Raw genomic sequence first — 18,862 nt, forward strand, 5'->3', positions numbered from 1 at the left:
TTAGCTCTGAACCCTGAGGTCCTGCCTCTTGCCTGATGCTCTTCTTGTGGAGTGCTCCTCCTAAACCCCCCCCGGGGCCGCCGCTGGCACTGCTCCCACCAGCCGGTGGATGCCCTGTGGCGGCGTACCAGGGTGCCCACCGTGACCGCCTCTCTTCTTCCCTTGCCTGAGGCCAGTCGATGAAGTTTCCAATCTACTGTCCCTGAGCCATCTCCTCGCCTCCACAGCGTTAGCTCAGCTCCCCCGGGCCCCCCGCCCCGCAGCCCAGCGCCGGGTGCCCCGGGCTGGGGACAGGGGGGTGCTACAGGTGCGGCGGGGGGTGATGAGCCCCCCCCCCATCTCCGGCAGCCCCGGAGCGAGGGGTCCCTCCCCCCCGGGCTCCCGGCCCCCGGCCCCCCCCGCCCCCGCGGCGGCCGGGAAAGCCCTTCCCGGGGGCGGGACGGCCCGGCGGCCCCGCCCCGCCGCCTTCTACCCGGCGCGGGGCCGCGCCGCCGGAGAGCGGTTGCCGGTGCGGGGCCGAGCGGAGCGGGGCTCGGGCAGCGGCTGGGACGCGGGTGCCCGCGGGTCATGGACGGGCGGGCGGTGCTGATCCACGCGCTGCTGGCGGCGGGTACGGACGCGCGTGGGGAGGGTCCCGGGCGCGGGCAGCGCGGTCTCGGCGCCGGACACGCGTGGGGGGTCCTGGGCGAGGCGGGCGCGGCCCCCGGTCCCGGGTGGGAGGTTCTGGGCACGGGCGACGCGGCCCCGGGCACGGGCACGGGTGGGGGCAGACGGGAAAATCGGCCTCCGTCCCGGGCACGCGTGGGGGGTCCCGGGCACGGGCAACGCGGCTCCGGTCCCGGGCACGCGTGGGGCGTCTCGGGCAGGGTCGGCCCGCCTCGCCTGACCGTGCCCCCTCCCCGCAGTGTGCTCGGCGGCGGCGGGCGGGCTGGGCCGGGACGAGCTGCACAACGAGGTGCTGCACAAGGGCGGCGGAGGGGCGCCGGTCCCGGCCACGGCCGCGCTGCTCGGCGGCAGCCCGGAGAAGGAGGGCGGCGGAGCGGCCTCGGGGGACGACCTCAGCGAGCTGCCGAGAGGTACGGGCGGGCGGAGCCGCCGCCGGGGCGCTTGGGGCGGCTGCGGGTCCCGGGGCGGTGCGGCGGGGCGGGCTGGGGGCGGTTGGGCCCGGCGTGGCGGGGGAGGGGAGCGGAGGGACCGGGCTGGGCTCGGCTCGGCTCGGCTCAGCCCCGCGGCTGCCCCGGCAGCAGCTCCGGCTCCGCGTCGGAGGGAGCTGCGGGGGAGCCCCCGGGTCCCGAGCAGCTCGGGGCCAGCCCGCGGGGCAGCAGCGCGGAGCAGCCGGGCTTTGGCAGCTCCTCGCCTTGCGCCAGCGGCTGGCTGTGTCCCTGCGGTCCCTGGCTCGGGGGTCCGCAGGGCTCCCGGGCCCCCGACTCCTGGGCCAGCTGGAAGGCAGAGCCCTTCTGGGGGCCGCGGCAGCCCCTGCCCGCAGGTGCGCAGCCCCGGCCGCTGGGCCCGTGCCGCCTTCCCGGCGGTGGCCGCCGGCGAGGGGATGGCCGTGACTCACCCGCCGCCTACACACGGCTGCTCCTCATACCTAGGCAGGGTTAGTCAGCCGGCGGTCCCCGCTACGGGGGCGTTGGGGACACTGTCGCTCTGTTAGGCTCGCTGGGCACTCGTGCTTGGCTCCTCTCCCCCGGCTCGGGACCCGAGAGTGTCCCGGGGACTCTCGTGGGGGTGGGACGGGGAGGGCCCATCGCAGGCTGAGGAAGGGTGACCTGTACCTGTGCCTTGCACGAGTGACGTGCTGAGATCAGTCGCCCGGCACCAGGAGGAGCACGCTCTGCCCCGTAAGGTCCATACCCCCTTTTTTCCCCCGTGTTTTTCCTCGCTTTCCGGCTGTGCTATCAGACCGTGACAAAAAAACTGCAAAACCAGCCTGACCCCCTTGCATCCAAGGAGTCGTGGCCCCCGTGAAACACTGTTACCCTTCCTGCTGGGAGGGAGACGCTCCAGCCTGCTCCTCTGTGCACATCCCCCTGAGGAGGGGACTCTGTCCAAGAGCAAGCGGTCTGGCAGGCGTGGGCTGACCCTTGTCTGCAGGACAGGCTGAGAGGATGGGGGATATTTGGTTACTGAGGCTGCAGCCTCTCGGAGCACTTTCTCGATGCCTCGAGCTGAGCTATGGTCAGAAAAATCTGTCTTTTGTGTTGAAGGCACCTTCCTCTGCGCCGCAGCACCCAGGGTGCCTGAGCTTGGGGAGAGTGGCAGCATCCCCCAGCCCACCAGGGCTGGACCAGTTTTCCTGCTAGCAAGATCTTCCAAATCTTCTCTGGCTGTCCTAAGGGACAGAGCCCTGGGGAGGAGGGGTGGTAACAGTGGAGGTGGCTTGGGGGGGTCAGCAGCACTGTGTGTCTGCTGGCTGCAGCCAGGAGATAACCCGCAGGGGAAGGGACAGCCTCTGCTGCCAGCCCAGGGCAGAGCCCCAGGCCTCACCCGGATCTGGGGGTTTCTCCAAGCCGCAGAGTTTCCTGGAGTATCAGTTTTCTCCAGGCGTATTGTGAAGGATGTTGAAACAGCGACATAACTCTGCTAGGTGTGCAGCCGGTGTGCCGCAGCACGAGAGGTGCCGGGTACGTCAGGAAGTGGCTGAGAAGGAATTGGGCAGGTTACAACTCGCCAGGTTAGACTCGGCCACCCTCTCATCCCTGAGCAGCGTAGGGCTTAGTTCATATTTCCGCAGGCTTGCTGGAATTATTAAGCACCGTGGTTTTGAGGGGAGCTGAAAAGTCCCTCTTGGAGCAGTGAGCGTTCTCTAGCATCTCAGCACCTTGCGAGATCAAGCTGGAGGCTGATTTTTTTGGCTTCTGCACGTTAAAACTGTTAAAACTATTCCAGTAATGTTGCTGGTTTCAGTCCCTGTCCAGGCAAGGAGCTCACTGCTCTGGTTCCCACTAACCCAGCAAGGAGCTGGCCTTGCACCAAAAGCCACCGGTCGCTGCACCGCAATTAAAACATACCTTTGTAATTCATGGGAACGCTGCCCTTGCCATCTCTTTGGCTCTGCAAAACCAAAAATTAAGCCAGACTTGCTCTCTTAATCCTGCTCCGGGTGCGCAAGGCATCCTTGTACCCACAGGAAGGAGAGTCCCTCTGAGCCATGAATAGGGTCTTACAAAAGACCATGCTCATCAGGGAAATAGAAGCCAGATAAAGGGGCAATTAGCAATTTTCTGTGTTCAGTGGAAACTGGTACATATAATAGCAACATTTGAGATGCGTAAAGTTCTGTTTCCCCACACCCCCCCCCCCGATCCCTTTCTTTCCTTGAGAATTGTTCTTATGAATCGGAAAGGACATGATATTTGTGAGAAGCTGAAAAAAAAAAAAAAAAAAAAGGAAAAAAACCCCTCTGCTCCGGGGCAGATTGCTGCACAAAAGGCTGTGGAGTGCCAGGGCTGAGCTGGCTGCAGCAGCCTGGGGTTTGTGGCTCTGCCTTCTCTTTGGCTGATGCATGGAGGTGATCTGACCGCTGTTTTCTCCTTCCCAAATTGTTTTCCAGTTGCTTTCCTGTCAAAGCCTCAAGGCCTGGTTACTCCCAAGAAAAAAGGGAACGGGAATAAAAGAAGAAAAGGCAAAGGCCTGGGGAAAAAGAGAGACCCGTGCCTGCGGAAGTACAAGGATTTCTGTATTCACGGCGAATGCAAATACATCCGAGAGCTGGGAGCTCCCTCCTGCATGTGAGTTGCTGGCGTGTGCCTGTGCCCGGGGGAGCCTTAGTCATGGTTCCTTCAATTCTCCAGGCCGGGCAGAGGAAGAGCGGAGGAGATATTTTTAGTGCATGTTCCCCGTCTGTGTGGGGACAGCTCTGACTTGGCCTCTTCCTTGTGCTGTTTGAGCAATGTCCATCCCCCACCAAAATCCATCATGGATTTAGACCCAGCATCCCCTGCCAGTGTGGTGAGCTCCGGCTGATCTGCTGTGCGGAGACCTGCAGCGCTGGGGTTCGGAAGACGGTGAGCAGGGGCTGGGGTCTTGCAGCCAAGATCTTCTGCAGGGCTGGTTTGCGAGACCCCATCCTGACTCTGTAACCCTGTGTCCCCCTGTCCCTCACTGCTGCCAGCCTTGGCTGAGAGCTTGGGGTTCCCGCAGCGGTCGGGATGTACTGGTGCAGGCAGGAGGAGCATCTCTGCTGTGGCACCAGCAAGGCAGATTAGAGGTAGTGCCTTTGGGGACAGTCTGCCAAAGCCATGCCCAAGCTGTCCTTTGGCCCAGATGAAGGACAGGGCCATGTACCCCTGCTCTCCCACTCCCCTGGGATGCAGGTAGAGAGCAGGGACTAGATGAGGCAAGTGGAGGAAAAAGCGTTCGCCTGCTACTGGGGCACCTGGATCCAGCACTGCTACTGTGGTAAATACCCAGGGGTGCACATTTGATCCCCGCTGACGTGGGCAGGAGTTGAGCTGGCAGATATATAAGAGGCTTTGTTTTTTGCTATCAATCCTCTGAGCCACCCAGCGCTGCGCCTGGAGCCTGGGGAAGATAATAGCTCCCCGGCTTATGGTGCCCACAAGATCTCGCGCCCTGCAATCTGCAAGGATCAGGCTCCACATAGCTCCTTGAACCGCTTAGTTTCTCTCTGCCTGGAAGCTGTCATGAAGTTGGGCCCTTGCACAGGGGGCTCGGGACTGCCAGCAAGAGGAGATCGCTGCTAGCTCAGCTTGGGCTGGTGACTCAGCGTGATGTGGGGTGCAGCAGCCCCTGCCTGGGACTGGGACAGCCAGGTGTCCCCTGCCCAGCCTCCTGCCCTTCCCAGATCCCTGGGGCTGGGAGAGAACCTGGGACATGGGCAAGCAGGAGGGGTCCAGGGGCCGGCCTGGGCTCTCCAGCCTGCTGGCACATCCCTGGGTGACATCTCTCCGGAGCCATCATGGTTTTTAGGAACAGCAACCAACTGCCCCTGTCCCCTCTGATAATGAGGCCTCACGTTGGCTGGTGTCACTCGGTTGTGGCTGCTCTTGGTGGCTGGCTGCCCGTGTCGCAGGGTCTCCTGGATTGTGGCTTCCTTGGGCTGGTCCCCGGGGTGTGGGTGGGGTGAGGATGCTGCCAGGCTGGGTCCTGCACCTCTGCCTTGTGCCCAGCTTTGCTGCCGTGGCTGGCAGGTCACGCTGGCATGTGGTGGTGTTGTGAGCTGGGCAGGAGGGCTGGGCTGAGACCCCATCTTGGAGATAAGCTTGAGGGTCAGTGGCAATGGATATAGAGAGATATAAATATCTGGTCGCATCAGTGCGCTTTGACTCACGGGGAGGGTTGGCAGCCTCGCAGCTCTGCTGGAGAGCGTTATTTCTGTTATGTGAGTAACCTCATGAGTCTGCAGGGAACTGGCACCTCTCTGGCTGGCAGGGTGTGCAGGGACATCCTGCTCCAAGGGAAGCACTGAGCTCTGGTCCAGCTGCCTCTCTGCTCCCTTCCGTGGGTCTTCCCACTTCCAGAGGTGGCCTGGGCAGCCTGGCTCTGCCTGGGGACAATTGGGAAGAGCACAGACCCTGGTGCCTTCTACTGGGGGAAGCTCAACCTTTCTAGGAGTCTTCACTTGGTGCTTAGGGCAGAAGAAACTTAATTTACCAGTATCAGGGAAGTGATGGTGACACCAGACCCTCCAGGTCAGGGGAGGGGGACCAAGGGGAATCGGCAGGGTGCTGGCTAAGGCTGAGCAAAGAGGCAGCTCCTTTCCATGTGCTTGTGAGGGACCCAATGACCTTCTGCACTTGGTCACCACCAACATTTAAGACTTTTTTCTTCTCGCCCAGATGCCAGCCAGGATATCATGGAGAGAGATGCCATGGCCTCTCGCTGCCTGTGGAGCACCCCCCCAGCGCATACGACCACACCACGGCACTGGCCGTCGTTGCTGTCGTCCTGTCCTCCCTGTGTCTTGTCATCATCGCAGCCCTGCTGATGCTCAGGTGAGTGGGATGGGGCTGAGCCATCGGATCCGCATCCCCAGAAAGACCACAGGGGAGGGTGGCAGGGGCTTCTCCATGCTCTGAGCATCTCTGCTTGGCTTCACAGGTGTCACAAGAGGGGTGTCTACGATGTAGAAAACGAAGAGAAAATCAAGCTGGGCATCACTGTGAATCACTGAGGATGCCGGGTGCTGGCGAGGTGAGCCCCTGGGTGGGCATGGGGCAGCAGTGGGCCTGGTGGGCGTCTGGGGGCTCTGCTTGTTCACGCTGGCTGGGACCATTACGTGGACCCCATGCCAGAGCCAGGCAGGAGCTGAAGGCAGTTTGAGCCTGGAGAAGCAGCTGGCTGGATTTGGCCCGAGAGCCTGGGCTGCCCCATGGGGCTCCAAGCCCTCTTTCTGCCCCTTCCTGCTCAAGACCCTGTCCCTTGACACCCCTGGCCACCACCACGTCCTCCTTTCTAACCTTAAGTCCCTGCTTTGCCCTGTTGCAGTGGGGAAGCTGCTTCTGTTCCCCCTGTTCCCCCCCCCCGACTTGTTCTGCTCCCTCTCTGACCCTCTGAGTCACTTCCCCTCCTTAGATATTGCCTCTATTTATATATATATAAAAAAAAAAAAAACAACCTTCCTTTTCACTCCCACTCTGCTTATTACTTGCATCAGTGTAAAGCCTTGCAGTTGGGCATGCAGGGATCTTGCTGCTGGCCCCATGCGATGTAACTCTGGCTGGGCAGTGGGGTGTGCTCTGCCCCAGGGGTGGCCACGTGGCTGTGGCCGGGTGCTGGAAAGCTTGCAGACTTCCTCTGGTCTGGTCCAAACCCTGACATTGGATGTGCCCATACATATTACAGCTACTTCTTTTTTTAAAAAAAGTTTTGTTCTTTGTGAGGATGAAGTAATGCCTTCAAAGAATTTCTGTAACGTTGGTAATAGTGTTGGGGGTGGGATTTTTAGCTGTTTATAGGAGTTGAATTTTGGGGAAGGGGATTCAGCACAAGGTTTTCATCACTGTCCCCTCTGCCCTGGGGATTATTGGGGTGGATGTGTCCAGGGGGAAAAGTGCTGTGGTCCCTGGAGCATGGTGGACATGGCGTGGGATGCTTAGCCACTGCTCCCCCAGCATCCTGGCTCCCAACCTCCTGGGTCCAGCCCTGCAAGGCGGCGAGTGGCTCCTGCTGCTGGGCCTTCGGTGGCCGTGAGGGCTCTCCCGCCAGGCTGGGTAGGATGGGCACCTTGGCCCTGCTGTGCAGGAACCGCTCCGTGGGCAGAACGACCCAGGGCCGTGTTGTGAGCTCTCCTGCTGCTGTCTTGCAGGGGTCGGCACTAACGCACTTCTACCTCCTGGAAGAGGCGAAAGCCGCAGAGCCAGCGCCGTCCCTGGGAGCCCACAGCGTGGTGGGAACTTGCTGGAGCAGCAGAACAGCACCCGCTTCGGGGCTGGTTGGGCAGCGGTGTCACTGCAGGGAGCTTTGTGGCCATCTCCGGGATGGAGGGGGCTCGGGAGAGGCCCTCGCTGACCAGGTGGCTGTGTGGAGGCAGGAGGGACTGGCCAGCCGGCGGCAGAGGGACTCTCCAGCAGCTCTCCGTCCACTGTGGTGCATGCCAAGGAACAAACTGTGAAAGGCGAGGAGACCGGGCTCGGGGCTTTCTAGGCGCAGGAGGGGTGGGAGGGTAACAGCTATTTAACAAGATATTTTTCATTTTAAATTATATATTTATTTTAGATAAACTGTACATAGTATTTATATTTATTGTAGGTCTGGCCCTGCATCCTTCATGTAGATCAAGATGACAGGGTCAGACCTCCCTTATTTTTTAAGTGCAATGTAATATTCTAATAAATAACACTTTGTTACAAACACTTGGGTTGTTAATTTAATGACGGAGGTGGAAAGGAGTCAGACCTCTGAAGGCTGCACGTAGGAACATGCCCTTGCTAGTGGGGTATTGCAAACAGTGGCAGAGATCCCGAGTGCATGGTGGGGGTTGCTGGATCAGCTTGTGCCATCCTTGGGACACGGCAGAGCAGCATGGTGCAAGGGGCTGGTGGCAGGATCTGTCCTGCAGGAGCCTGCAGCCAGGCCAGCTCCATCTGTGTTTCTTTGGAGATCTGCATCTTTGCCAGCTGATGCCCTGTGAGGGATGGGATGTTTGGGTGTCTGCTCATCAAGCAAAGCTGCCTCTGGTATGAGTGAAGCCACTCTGGCCACTGATCAATCCAAATGGGACTGATTCCTGGTTTTAAGCCAGCATTTGGCTAAAAAATCAAGAGGTGGACTCACACCTCCCTTGCAGGGGATCCCAGCAGTTCCTGGGGTGGCTGCAGGCTCTTGGGGCTGGGGTCATTCCAGCGAGCATCATTTCAGAGGGTGGTTCAGGACTGATTCCTGACTTTGCAGTAAAAATAACCCCCAAACCACTTAGCTCTTCCCTGATCTTCCCCACAGGGAGCTGAGATCAGGGTGAGATGCTGGCTCTAGTAGAGAGCCTTGAAGCAGAGAGAAAGGGCTTCCCCCCTGCAGGAAAGCTACTTTCCTCCAGCCCCTTTCCCTTGAGCAGATGTCAAACTTCAATTTTCAAACGGGAGTGCTAAGCTACTGCTTTCCACTCCTGCTCCTACAATGTGTGCTAAAGCTGGGCAGCGAGCAGTCTGCAGACCTTTTGGCCTAATTTAGCCAAAACTTAGCTCTGGTAAAGTATGAAATAAGCTTTATGCTCACTGGGGGAGGGGTTGCTTTGGAAGTGAGTATGTACGTTTATCCCCCTTGCGCAGCCAGTAAGTGTTGTGGTAGCAAAACCTGGGGTGTGGGAAGGGGGGAATGCAGCAATACTTTGGCTTTTCAGCGTTTTCTGAGATAGAAGGGCTAAAGTACATGGCTACAGGAGATGGGAAGCGGGTGGGTGACAACAGGCACCCTTGTGTGTTATCACCTGGAGAGTAAGAGCCCCAGCAGCTGCAGTGGCTTGAGTCCCAGAGCCAGGGAAACAAGTTACTGGTTCTGCTTTGTGCAAACCTGAACCTTAATGCTGTGGGAGTGCCAGTTTAATCAGATTCCAAACTTTGGCCTTTTCCAATGTCTATTAAGCAAATAATGCCTCCAGCTGCTGTGCAGGAGCCCTTCTGCTCCAGGTCACCTGGCTGTGTCCCTGCCTTGCTGTGCTGCTGCTGCTCCCCTTCCCAGAGCCCCTCTCCCTGCTTCAGCCCTGCCGCCTTTCTGCCTTTTGTGGTGGTAGCTCCACATGCCTGGGGCTCCGTGCCACCCTGGCAGGCACTGGGAATAGCTCTGCTGGAAGGCTTTTCTGCAGACAGCTGGAGCTTCTGCCTGGAGCCCAGCTGCCCTCTGCCCTCCTCCTTCCCTGCAAGGATGTGTTCTGGTCCACTTTGTTCCTCTGCAGGCCAGCAGTGCAGGCTGGGCTGCCTGCAGGTGGCAATTTAACAGGCCAGGAGATCGGAAACATACTTTGGAGATGTAGGGAGTGGGAAGCTGGCTGGATCTGTGGGCTGGCTCCCTCTGCCCCGCAGGGCTGGGAAAGGCTGACAGATGCTCTTTTCCTGGCTAAGGCACGCAGGAAGCCCCCCGGGCAGCTCCCGGCTGCGCTTGTGGCCACAAAACAGGAGGTGCCCCAGAGCCTAGCTAGGGCATAGCCCTGCCCAGGGTGCCCACATACTGCGGGGGGAGGCTGGGGTGCTCACCTATCGGTCCCTGCAGGAACGGGGTGCCAGGAAAGAAGTCTCCACCTGGACAGGAGTGGGCCGCTGCAGCAGCCGGCCAAGCTGAGCACTGGCAGGGGTCCTGGTGAAGGCAGGCGGTGGCCTCCAGCAGCCCCAGCTCAGCAGCCCGGCCTTTCACCCCCGCTCCAGGCACAGACCCAGGAGCACAAACACGTCACCAGCTGCAGCATTTCCTGACCGCCACGGCGCCGAGCCCACTTGCTGCCTGTCTGGCCCTGGCTGTAACACCCGTTATTGCTTTTTGGTCTGTCCCCGGTGCTCCCACTCTGGGGACCCTGGGACCCTCTCCCGGGGCCGGCCGGGCCCCCGTGCCGGTTGCTGGTGGGTGGCAGGGAGGTGGCCGGGGTGGCCGCTGGGCTCCCAAGCCCTGGCAGGGCTCCGCCAGCTTGGCCGGGGGCGGCCGGGCTGTGGCAGCCATCGGGAGGAGCGGGCAGCGGAGCGGAGCGGGCGCGTCCCCCGCCCCCTCCCCCGCCACGGCCGGGTACCGCCGGGCTCCGGGGGCACCTCCGGGCTGCCCCGGGGAACTAAGCAGCCCCCGGGCCCACAGGGCACGGCCAGGCCCGCTGGGCTCTCCCCTGGCTTCGTCCTCGGCGCCGTCCCCCAAACAGGGGCCTCATCCAGCCCCCCAGCGCGGCCCCCGCCTCCCGCTGAGGCGGCCGGGCCGGGGACCCCCACGCGGGACCGGCCCGAGGGGGAGGCCTCATACCCCACACCCCAACCAGGTGCCCCCGCCCCGTGAGGGGACCCCCAGCCCAGCCGGACGTCCCCGCCGTGCGAGCAGACCCCGGGGCAGGAGCACGGCCCCGCCGGGACCCCCCGAACCCGCGCCGCACTGAGGGGAACCCGCCCCCCCCCCCGCGCATGCGCAGCAGGACGCGGTGCCGGCGCTCCCCCACCGCGCAGGCGCCCTGTGGAGACAAGATGGCGGCGCCCGTAGACCTGGAGCTGAAGAAGGTATAAGCCCCTCCGCGGCGGGTAGCATGTGTGTGCGTGTCTCCCCCCCGCTTCCTCCGTGTCCCGGGCGGCGCCTGCCCGGTCCCCTCCTCTCCTGCAGGCCGGGGCCGGTTCGGCCCCCACCGCCCGGCCTCAGCGGCGCGGGGCCGGCGGGCCGCGGCCTGTCAGGGCCGCCCCTCATAGCCGCTGCTCTCCCCGCCTCCCCCCCAGGCCTTCACCGAGCTGCAGGCCAAGGTGATAGACACACAGCAGAAGGTGAAACTGGCCGACATCCAGATCGAGCAGCTGAGCAAGACGAAGAAGCACGCCCACCTCACCGACACGGAGGTCATGATGCTGGTGGATGAGACCCGCATGTACGAGGGCGTGGGGAGGATGTGAGTATGGGCCCGGCCTGTGGCAGATGGCGGGGGCTTCCTTGCTGTGCTGAGAGCGGCTGGCTGGCTCTCTGCCTGGGTGTCCCTGGCTTCTGTAGCCAAGTGGGGTAGTGATTGTGGCCCTGTGCACAGGGAGACCCCCCAGCCTTCCTGTGTAAGAGGCCTTTAGGCTGCTGCCCTGGCCAGGAGGCTCTTCCCTTTACAAAAACATGCCAGCTTTCTGTCAGCATGTTCATTTGTTTCAGTTTTCTCATTGTCTTTCATTTTTAATTCCAGCCATCTGCCTGCGAATGCAGTGAGACTTACTGGGTTTTATCTCTTGGGGTTAGCTACTGGCTGCCTTGAAGAAGGCCTGTTATAAATGTTATTGGCTTTGTGTGGTTTTGCTTGCTGGCTCTGCTCCTGGCTGTGATGGTCTCATCTGGCATCTCTGTGAAGTTTGTAATCTAGACTAGCAGAGCGGCGTTGTAACGACAAACAGCATTTGTGAGAAGGCCCTCACAAATCTGTCCAGCTTCAGTCATTTCCACTGTAGTTGACATCAGGCTCCTTGAAAAACCCAAGTGCACAGTTCGTGTGCTCAGGGCTTTGCTTGCACAAATGTTCTACAGAAATGCACTTTGCAGTAGCATGCCAGGGAATGGATCTAACGGGTGTTGCCCTGATTTTTTTAAGCCCTCGGAAGTGAGCGTAAAGCTCATATGGGTAGTCCCAGTGCACTCATAAAGATGTGCTTCCATGTGTTGGATGGCTGTCAGAAGAAACACAAACCATAAGTAACGTGTTTTGATTAACTTCCACAACACACTTCTGTTTGACTTCAGCAGCCTCTGGTAGAAGACCATACAAAGTGGTTTCAGATCCGAAACACATGCTTAGTTGATAAATGTCACACTAGACTTCGGTGTTTCTGATTTGAGAGTACTGTGATTTTTCTCTTGTGTCTCTTGCGAGTTGGGTAACAGTGATGACTCTGCTCAGCTCGGGATGTGGTTTTGCGAAACACTGAATCTGCTCTGACTACTGCCGAAAGAGGTGATTGTATCGACCTCTTCCCCACCCTGTGTTTACCCCACCTTCTTTGTGTCAAAGTGGATGATCACAGGGCCAAGTGGTGAGCCAGGTCAGACTACAAGTGCACTGACCATGCAATCTCCAGATCAAGTTGTAGGGAGGTGACAGGATTGGGAAGCCAGGAATGGTGTGTAGTTTGCCCTTCGCTGTGAGTTTTCAGGTGAAGTTGTACCCAGGCTAATGGAGGTGTTCAGTGTGACAGAGTCCCCTTCTTCGCTCCTAGTAAATAAACTTCTTCATATAGGTGAATTAAATGTTGGGTTTGTGTGGGGGTGCTAGTGACTGGTACTTTAAAAGGAGATAGGTTTTGTTCCCTTGCAAGAGGCAACTGATTTGACCTGGGCAGGCTGTAGGCATAGCAAACACTTGTGTTTAGAGTAGTCATGAGACGACTCATAAAGGTTTTTTCTGTTTGATTTTGTCACAGAGCAGACAGATGAAGAGTAGAAGAGAATTCTGGAGTCAACAAATTTTTTTAAAGCTTTTTTAATATCCAAAAGTACAGAATACTTCTCCTATATGGAGAATTCCCTCAGGATACTTTAAAAATATGAGTGTCTTGGTCTTTATCATAAAGTAATCCTGCTTGTGAATCAGATGTGGGTAGCAGATGGTGTTTTGGTGCTGGCTGAAATACATTTTCCTGTGTTCTGCTTCTGCCTCCCACTTAGAAGTAAGAGATGCTTACCTTCTTTGTGTCCTAAACCGTTTACACTTTCTCTGTGTGTGCAGCTGTGGGAGTGGCAGTCTTCTGGGGAGTCTTCTTTTGCTTACCTTTCCATGACCAGACAGGGTGGCTTAGGCATGGCGGGCAGCATTTGCTCCTCAGGGGTGGCAGAGGCACCATCAGAAAAATATTTGCATTATGATAGTATTTAAAAGCTGAACTTTTCATGGGCTTTGTTGTACTAGTCGCTATGCAAATATAGATTAAGAGAGTGCTCTTCTTCTGAATACTACTCATTCACTCATGTTTTTTTTAAATTCTTTTTTTTTTTTTTTAATTCCTGCCTTAGCTTGATATGGTATTTCTGTGAGCTCTGCCTGTTCTGGCCATGGGGCTGAAGGCTGCCTTGCCAATTGGCAGTAGTGCTCTGGCATGATCTGTGTCACTCCCTAGTGTGGAGATCGTGCATCAAGGACATGAGGCTCTTCCTGGAGCCCACTCCAACCCCTAGTAGAGAATTTATTGCTGAAATCTGGGCTTTTAGCAAAGCAGGCTAAAGCAGCCCTTGAGAAGGAGTTAAAATCCAAGGGCAGTCTGGCATCTTGTGTTCCACTGCAGACCAAAGGAGGTGGTCATTATGGTTCTTCTGGACATGTAAGCCATGTTCTGTGAAGTGGAATTGCAGATTTTTTTAATTTGTTGGCTTCATTGGCTTGCACAGATGTGGGAGTTCAGCCACCAAAGGGTTATTTATGATGTCTCAATTTCTTTTGCATAGTCTAGCATGCAAATGTTAGAGCTCTAGTGGGTTTCAGTTATCCAGAAAGCGTGGATGTCTGCATCAGTGTTAACTCTGATTATCGGTGCTCTTCTGACAGCTTGCTTGAATAGCTAAGTTCTTTGAAGTAAGTTTTGTGCTTCTATTCCCGTGCTCAACTACTTTTTTTTTTTCTTTTTTTCTTCTTTAATCCATTTAAGCTGCTACTTAGAGTCTGGCTTCTAATAGAGTTTCTCTTTTTTTCTCCAGCTTTGGTGGTTTGGGGTGTGTGCAGGGGGCTAGTACGTATGCTTCTGTAGGATAAGATACTCCAGGTCTTCGTGGAATTTGAGGGCTTGAGGAACTGTGGTGATGTGCTGCATCCTGGGAGGAAGTCTGCCTAGTTTGGTACTCACTTCTGCACTACTTGGAAAGCAGTTGGGCAGTTTGTGTTCTTTTGTGTTCTCTGAACCCCTATCTTGAGCCTCCTTCCTTTCCGAGAGGCTTTCCCTGCACTGCTGGTGAATGTGAAAGTCCCATTTGTCGTTTCTCAACTTGGTTGTTTTAGGGTTTTTTTTTGTTGTGGTTTTTTGGTTTTGGTTTTTTTTTTTAATTGTAGTCTGTATAGCATGCGGAGGCCTTACTGGCCTCCACGTGTGGAGCTCAATTTACTTTTGCTGTAGCTATTTTTGGTTTGACACAAGAAATGTCAGTGCCACATAGTATGGGATGATGAATTGCTGTGTACTGTACATATCCATGAGGCTGGGATATCATCTGAGTGGTGGCATCTTGCCAAATACATTTCAATTCTGTTACTTCATACTCTTTTGAAAGGCCTGTTACGTAGCCTGAGACAACTACCACTATCCTGGACTACTACTTAAGCTATTTGTGAACTGATACCATCATATTGCTTTGAGAGCTATGCTGAAAGTTTAAGCTTCAGAATTCTGTCTGAATATTTCAGACCTTTCCCTTTACATTCTTTTAACCCATAACCTGGACAAGATCCTTATTTACAGAAGAAAAATGTCTGGCACTTGTGCTAGGCACAGCGGGGAGAGCACTGCAGTTTTTCATGCCATGCCAAAGTAGATAGTCAGTTTTGGGTTGATATTGCTTTATCATCAGTTTACTTCTACAACAAATGGAAGAACACGTACAAAAATAAAATATAAGAAAGTAAAAATCAAGCAAATACTGTAGCACAACTTTATGATCAAGGTTTTCTGCAAGTATGGTATATTATTACAGCCGTCCCTATAAAATGACTTTGTGTGAGTATAGTACTTTATGGGGACAGCTTTAATAATATGATTTTGACTTTTTTTTTTTTTTAGGGGTTCAGATTTTTTTAGTGGCTGAACCATATACAAGTGAAACCTGAAAGAGGATTAAATGTTCTTGATCATTCCTGGGATTTAAATGTATTCCTGCTTTTACTGTGTTTCTTGGTTTTGTTTGAAAGTGAGACATCACAGATCATTGTAAGCTCTTTCTTGAACCCCTGAAGACAGCAATCGCTACCACACATCGCTTGATATAGCTGCAGTAGCTGCATTTTTACTTTTTGTGTGTGTTTGAGATTGGTGTTCAATTCTACCAGCACACATCACTGCAGAGTATGGTAGCTGTACTGTGCTTCCTGCTCACATTTCAAAAAACTCACAAAGAACTGAAGGACAGGCAAGGCTTAGTCTTTATGGTTCAGTTACTAACTATAGGCTGGTCTGTGAAATCCGAGTGGCTTCTCTGTCGCCCATCTCCTTGGGTAAGGCTTTGTGTGGAGTTCAGCACTGAAGCCCAGCTGCTGAGAAGCTGACAGGTGCTGCAATACTTAAATGCATCCCAGGAACAAGCATGTTGCTATCAGCCTCTGGTCAATATGTGGTGTATAAACTTGAAGCTCCTCTGTCTAGCTATTGAAAAAGGGAAGATTTTATTTTCAATCAGGCACTGAATTGCGATGAAACCAAAATTTATGTCCAGCTGCTTGCTACTTGACCACTGTTTATGCTGTATGTTGAACAAGACAAGGTTGTTAGGAGATGGTGCGTGAGGAATCAAAGCTACGTGGTGTGACATAAGGTTTTCCATCACCCAACTGGTTTTTATTTCAGGTTTTTCTCGATTTTGAACTACTCGCTTTTGTTGCAGCCTGAACAATGTTCTTCACAGTGTTATGTGTGAGTGGGCCTCTAAAAGCTTGCAAGATCTTTTCAGACCTGTTACAGAAAGCAAAACTCAAAATGATGCACGCAGGGGTAATGCAGTAGTAGTCTGTACAGGTGCTTTTGACTTGAGCAGGGAAGTAAGGGGCAGCAGTTTGTTGTCATCCTCTTCCTGGCACCGCTGGTCAGTGGGCTTTGTGATTAGCTGCTGACAATAGTGCGATACTGGGAGTCTGGACTCCTGGATTCTGTTCCAGATCAGAAAGGGAGCTTGTTCTCTTGGGCACAGGCTCCTTTTCCAACGACATCTTCTGATTCCTCAAACATGTCCCCCCCTGCACTTCCCCCACTTAGTTCTTGATCTTATTCCTGCTGCCCTGGGCTGCTCATTTGTAATCTCCTGGGTGTCTTGGTCTGGTTATAGCTCTCCTGCCCTGCTGCTCTACATAATTTCTCCATGCAATACTGAAACTTCAGAGAAGAAGAGATTTCCATGGCTTGCATGCAAGATGTGTATCTGCCCCGTTCTAGGAAACAGCTGCATTTCTTTAAAAAGTCAGCTTTAGGCAGAGAACTGGTGTAGAATGGATGCATCTGATAAGTCAGTGTTTGTCAAATGTATAAGCAGTAGAAAAAAGGGTCTTACAGAAAAATAATAGCTAATTAAAAAAAACAGGTGTTTAATTTAGCCCTACTTGAAATAAACCTGTTAGTTATAGTCCCCCCACCTTTCGTATCCCTGTCTTGCTTGGGGATGCCCTTCCAGGTGTGGTATCAATGGATACCTAGCCAGTGGGGCAGGGTGTGACAAGGTACCCAACGCTTGGGGCCCACAGCTGTTGGGTAGAGATGCCCAGAGTCAGTCTCTGGTCTTATATGTGTATGTCAACATAATAGATAAATTCTACGTGGAACAGCCTTCATACAAATGAAAAATCTAGGTCTGAGCATCCTCTGACCTAGCTGCCTCTTCAAAGCCTGAAAGGAGGAGGGTTTAATTCATGACCTCTACATTAAAACACTGAAGTGAAATATGAGGAAACCAATCCTGTGGGATGAGATCACTATTTTACACAAGTTTAATACAGGGACACAAGAACCAAAGTGCTGAACTCAGGAATGCTACAACTTCTGTCTTGAATTTTTATTTTTGTTTTCTTCAAAACTATTTGCTGAACTAACAGAATGTTTCAGCCAGTTAAAAAAAAAAAAAAATTAAAAAAATCAGGCTTTCTGAGAAGAAACGATTTTCCAAAGCAACATCCAGCCTTTTTGGTCCACAAATGCTGATTCTAAAAAGTTTATTCTTACTGATTAGGAAACGACAGTGTGATTGTTTTAGTGCTAGCAAATTTAACTCTAGCATCCAGAAATATCTCTGTATTAGTGTTATGCTTGAATTCTTTTGACTCGGTTGTCTTTACATCCACTTCTGTGATGTTTGCTGTATTGCTTTCTTTGATGCTTTGTTGTAGCAGGATTTGCCATGTGCAGAAGCCAAGGCTGTGCTATTTAACAACCACAAGCCGATAGTTGGGTCTTCCTCCTCACTTAGCATTTCAAAGGTTTCTTCCTGGGAAAGGCGCAAAGCTTTTTTTTTTTTTTTTTCCCCTTGCAACAGTGGATGGATTTGCTTTTCAAAAGAGATGTACCCTGGTTTTTCTAGTTTTCCTGTGTAGATTCTTGGTGAAGGGCTGCTCCTGAGAAGGGTAAATGTAAGTTTGCCTGTCAGAGTATAACAGTATCTCCGTGTTACTTCATTTACTACTGCGAAGTTCACCTTTCTGATCACAGAAGATTTACCAATAGAAAAAACCCTTTTTTTAAACAGAAATTTCTTTAGGATTAGTTGACCAGGATGTTCACAGAAATGTTTGCTTGTTTGTGTTTTCCTAGATGCGTGTTTATTTGATGTTGTGGGGGTTTTTTTTGGTGTTTGTTTGGTTTTTTTCTTTTTAATTTAATGTTCTTCCTTAGGAATTTGTGGGGAATTCTTAAAAATATAGGAGACTTTAGAAATGGATTTTGACTTCCCATTATTGGAAAAATTGTTTCTGTTTTCTGCTGCTTGCAACTTTCAAATATGGTACAACGTAGACTGCAAAATATCTATTTGAAGTGCATCTGCTAGTAGGCCGTCATGTGGGTTTCCTTTGCTTAAACAAGCTACAGGTCATCATTGCTATGTAGTAAAAAATTACATTAAAGCAAAATTAGAAGGTAAAACCACTAAACCAGGGATATGGTGAGGAAAAACTATTCATGGAGATTTCACCTCCATGAACTGCAGTCAAGTTTGCACTGTTTTCCCCACATGGTTTGAATCTCAAATGTTACAAATTCCTGTATGATAGAGGAGGCATTTGTTTTCTATTTTGTTTTGTTTTGTTTTTAAAATCCACTTATGTCAATTGAGCCTTCAAAAAGAATTGATCATGTTCTTTAAAAGCAGAACACAGTACTATTTTATTATTTTGGGTTGTGCTATTTTTAATACACACTTAAAGGTATATTCCTGCTTTCTTTTTTTAAAGAACCAAGCACGAACAATGGTATAAATCTACCATCTAGTTAAGTGTCTGGCAATGCAGAAACTGCTGTTTGCAAGCTGTGTTACTATCTTGGCTTGAGGTAATGTAATATGCTGTAGCTATTGACAGATCCAAAAAAAAAAAAAAAAGGTGAAAACTCTATGTAAACATGGCCTGAAGTGCAGAACAAACACCATTGGCCCTCAGCAGGGCGGGATGGACATGTTGGGCTAGTCCGTGGAGAGGTTACAGGAAGCAAACAGTGTGGCACTTTTTGTTCTTGTCCTTTAGCTCCTTAAAGTAAATAGGTTTATGGCTTACAAATGTTCATCTGAGTAAAAGTTACCCTTGTTGTGGCCTACATAAGACTCAGTTTGGACTGCTTCCAGTGCCGCTAATCCTGGTCTCTATGCGTTCTCCAGTGCTGTCGGGCTGAGTTTGCACAGGTTCTGCTGCCCACCAGAGATGCTGCCAGTGTGCTTCAACCCATGTCTCCTTCCCAAACAGCTCCTGGTGCATATCCACCTCTCTGAGTGCAGTAGTAAAATGACATGTGAACTATAAACTGCTGCTCCTGGAATGTATTCATATATAATCCTCCCAATATAAGCTGCAGGATTTGTTTTGCTTTAAGGT

General features: G+C 53.4%; 2 protein-coding genes across 3 annotated transcripts in view; both read left to right on the forward strand.

Moving 5' to 3' along the window:
• Window positions 1-487: 487 nt before the first annotated feature.
• On the forward strand, window positions 488-7,818 carry HBEGF (heparin binding EGF like growth factor). The gene is made up of 6 exons (XM_029998296.2): window positions 488-610; window positions 906-1,076; window positions 3,557-3,734; window positions 5,805-5,960; window positions 6,067-6,159; window positions 7,274-7,818. The coding sequence occupies exons 1-5, from the start codon at window positions 568-570 to the stop codon at window positions 6,137-6,139; spliced, it is 621 nt and encodes a 206-aa protein (XP_029854156.1). The 5' UTR covers window positions 488-567; the 3' UTR covers window positions 6,140-6,159; window positions 7,274-7,818.
• A 2,713-nt stretch (window positions 7,819-10,531) lies between these two features.
• Window positions 10,532-18,862, forward strand: part of PFDN1 (prefoldin subunit 1) — a 31,990-nt gene continuing 23,659 nt past the window's right edge. Inside the window, exons 1-2 of one of the 2 annotated variants that reach the window (XM_041119350.1) lie at window positions 10,532-10,646; window positions 10,857-11,002. In XM_041119350.1, coding sequence (XP_040975284.1) covers window positions 10,554-10,646; window positions 10,857-11,002 — 239 coding nt within the window. In that variant the 5' untranslated portion in view covers window positions 10,532-10,553. Of the gene's footprint in view, window positions 10,647-10,856; window positions 11,024-18,862 lie in introns of both variants that reach the window. The other variant, XM_029998113.2, reaches the window with a different exon arrangement.

The sequence above is a fragment of the Aquila chrysaetos genome, chromosome 22 (assembly GCF_900496995.4).
Source record: "Aquila chrysaetos chrysaetos chromosome 22, bAquChr1.4, whole genome shotgun sequence".
In the NCBI taxonomy this organism is placed as follows: domain Eukaryota; kingdom Metazoa; phylum Chordata; class Aves; order Accipitriformes; family Accipitridae; genus Aquila; species Aquila chrysaetos.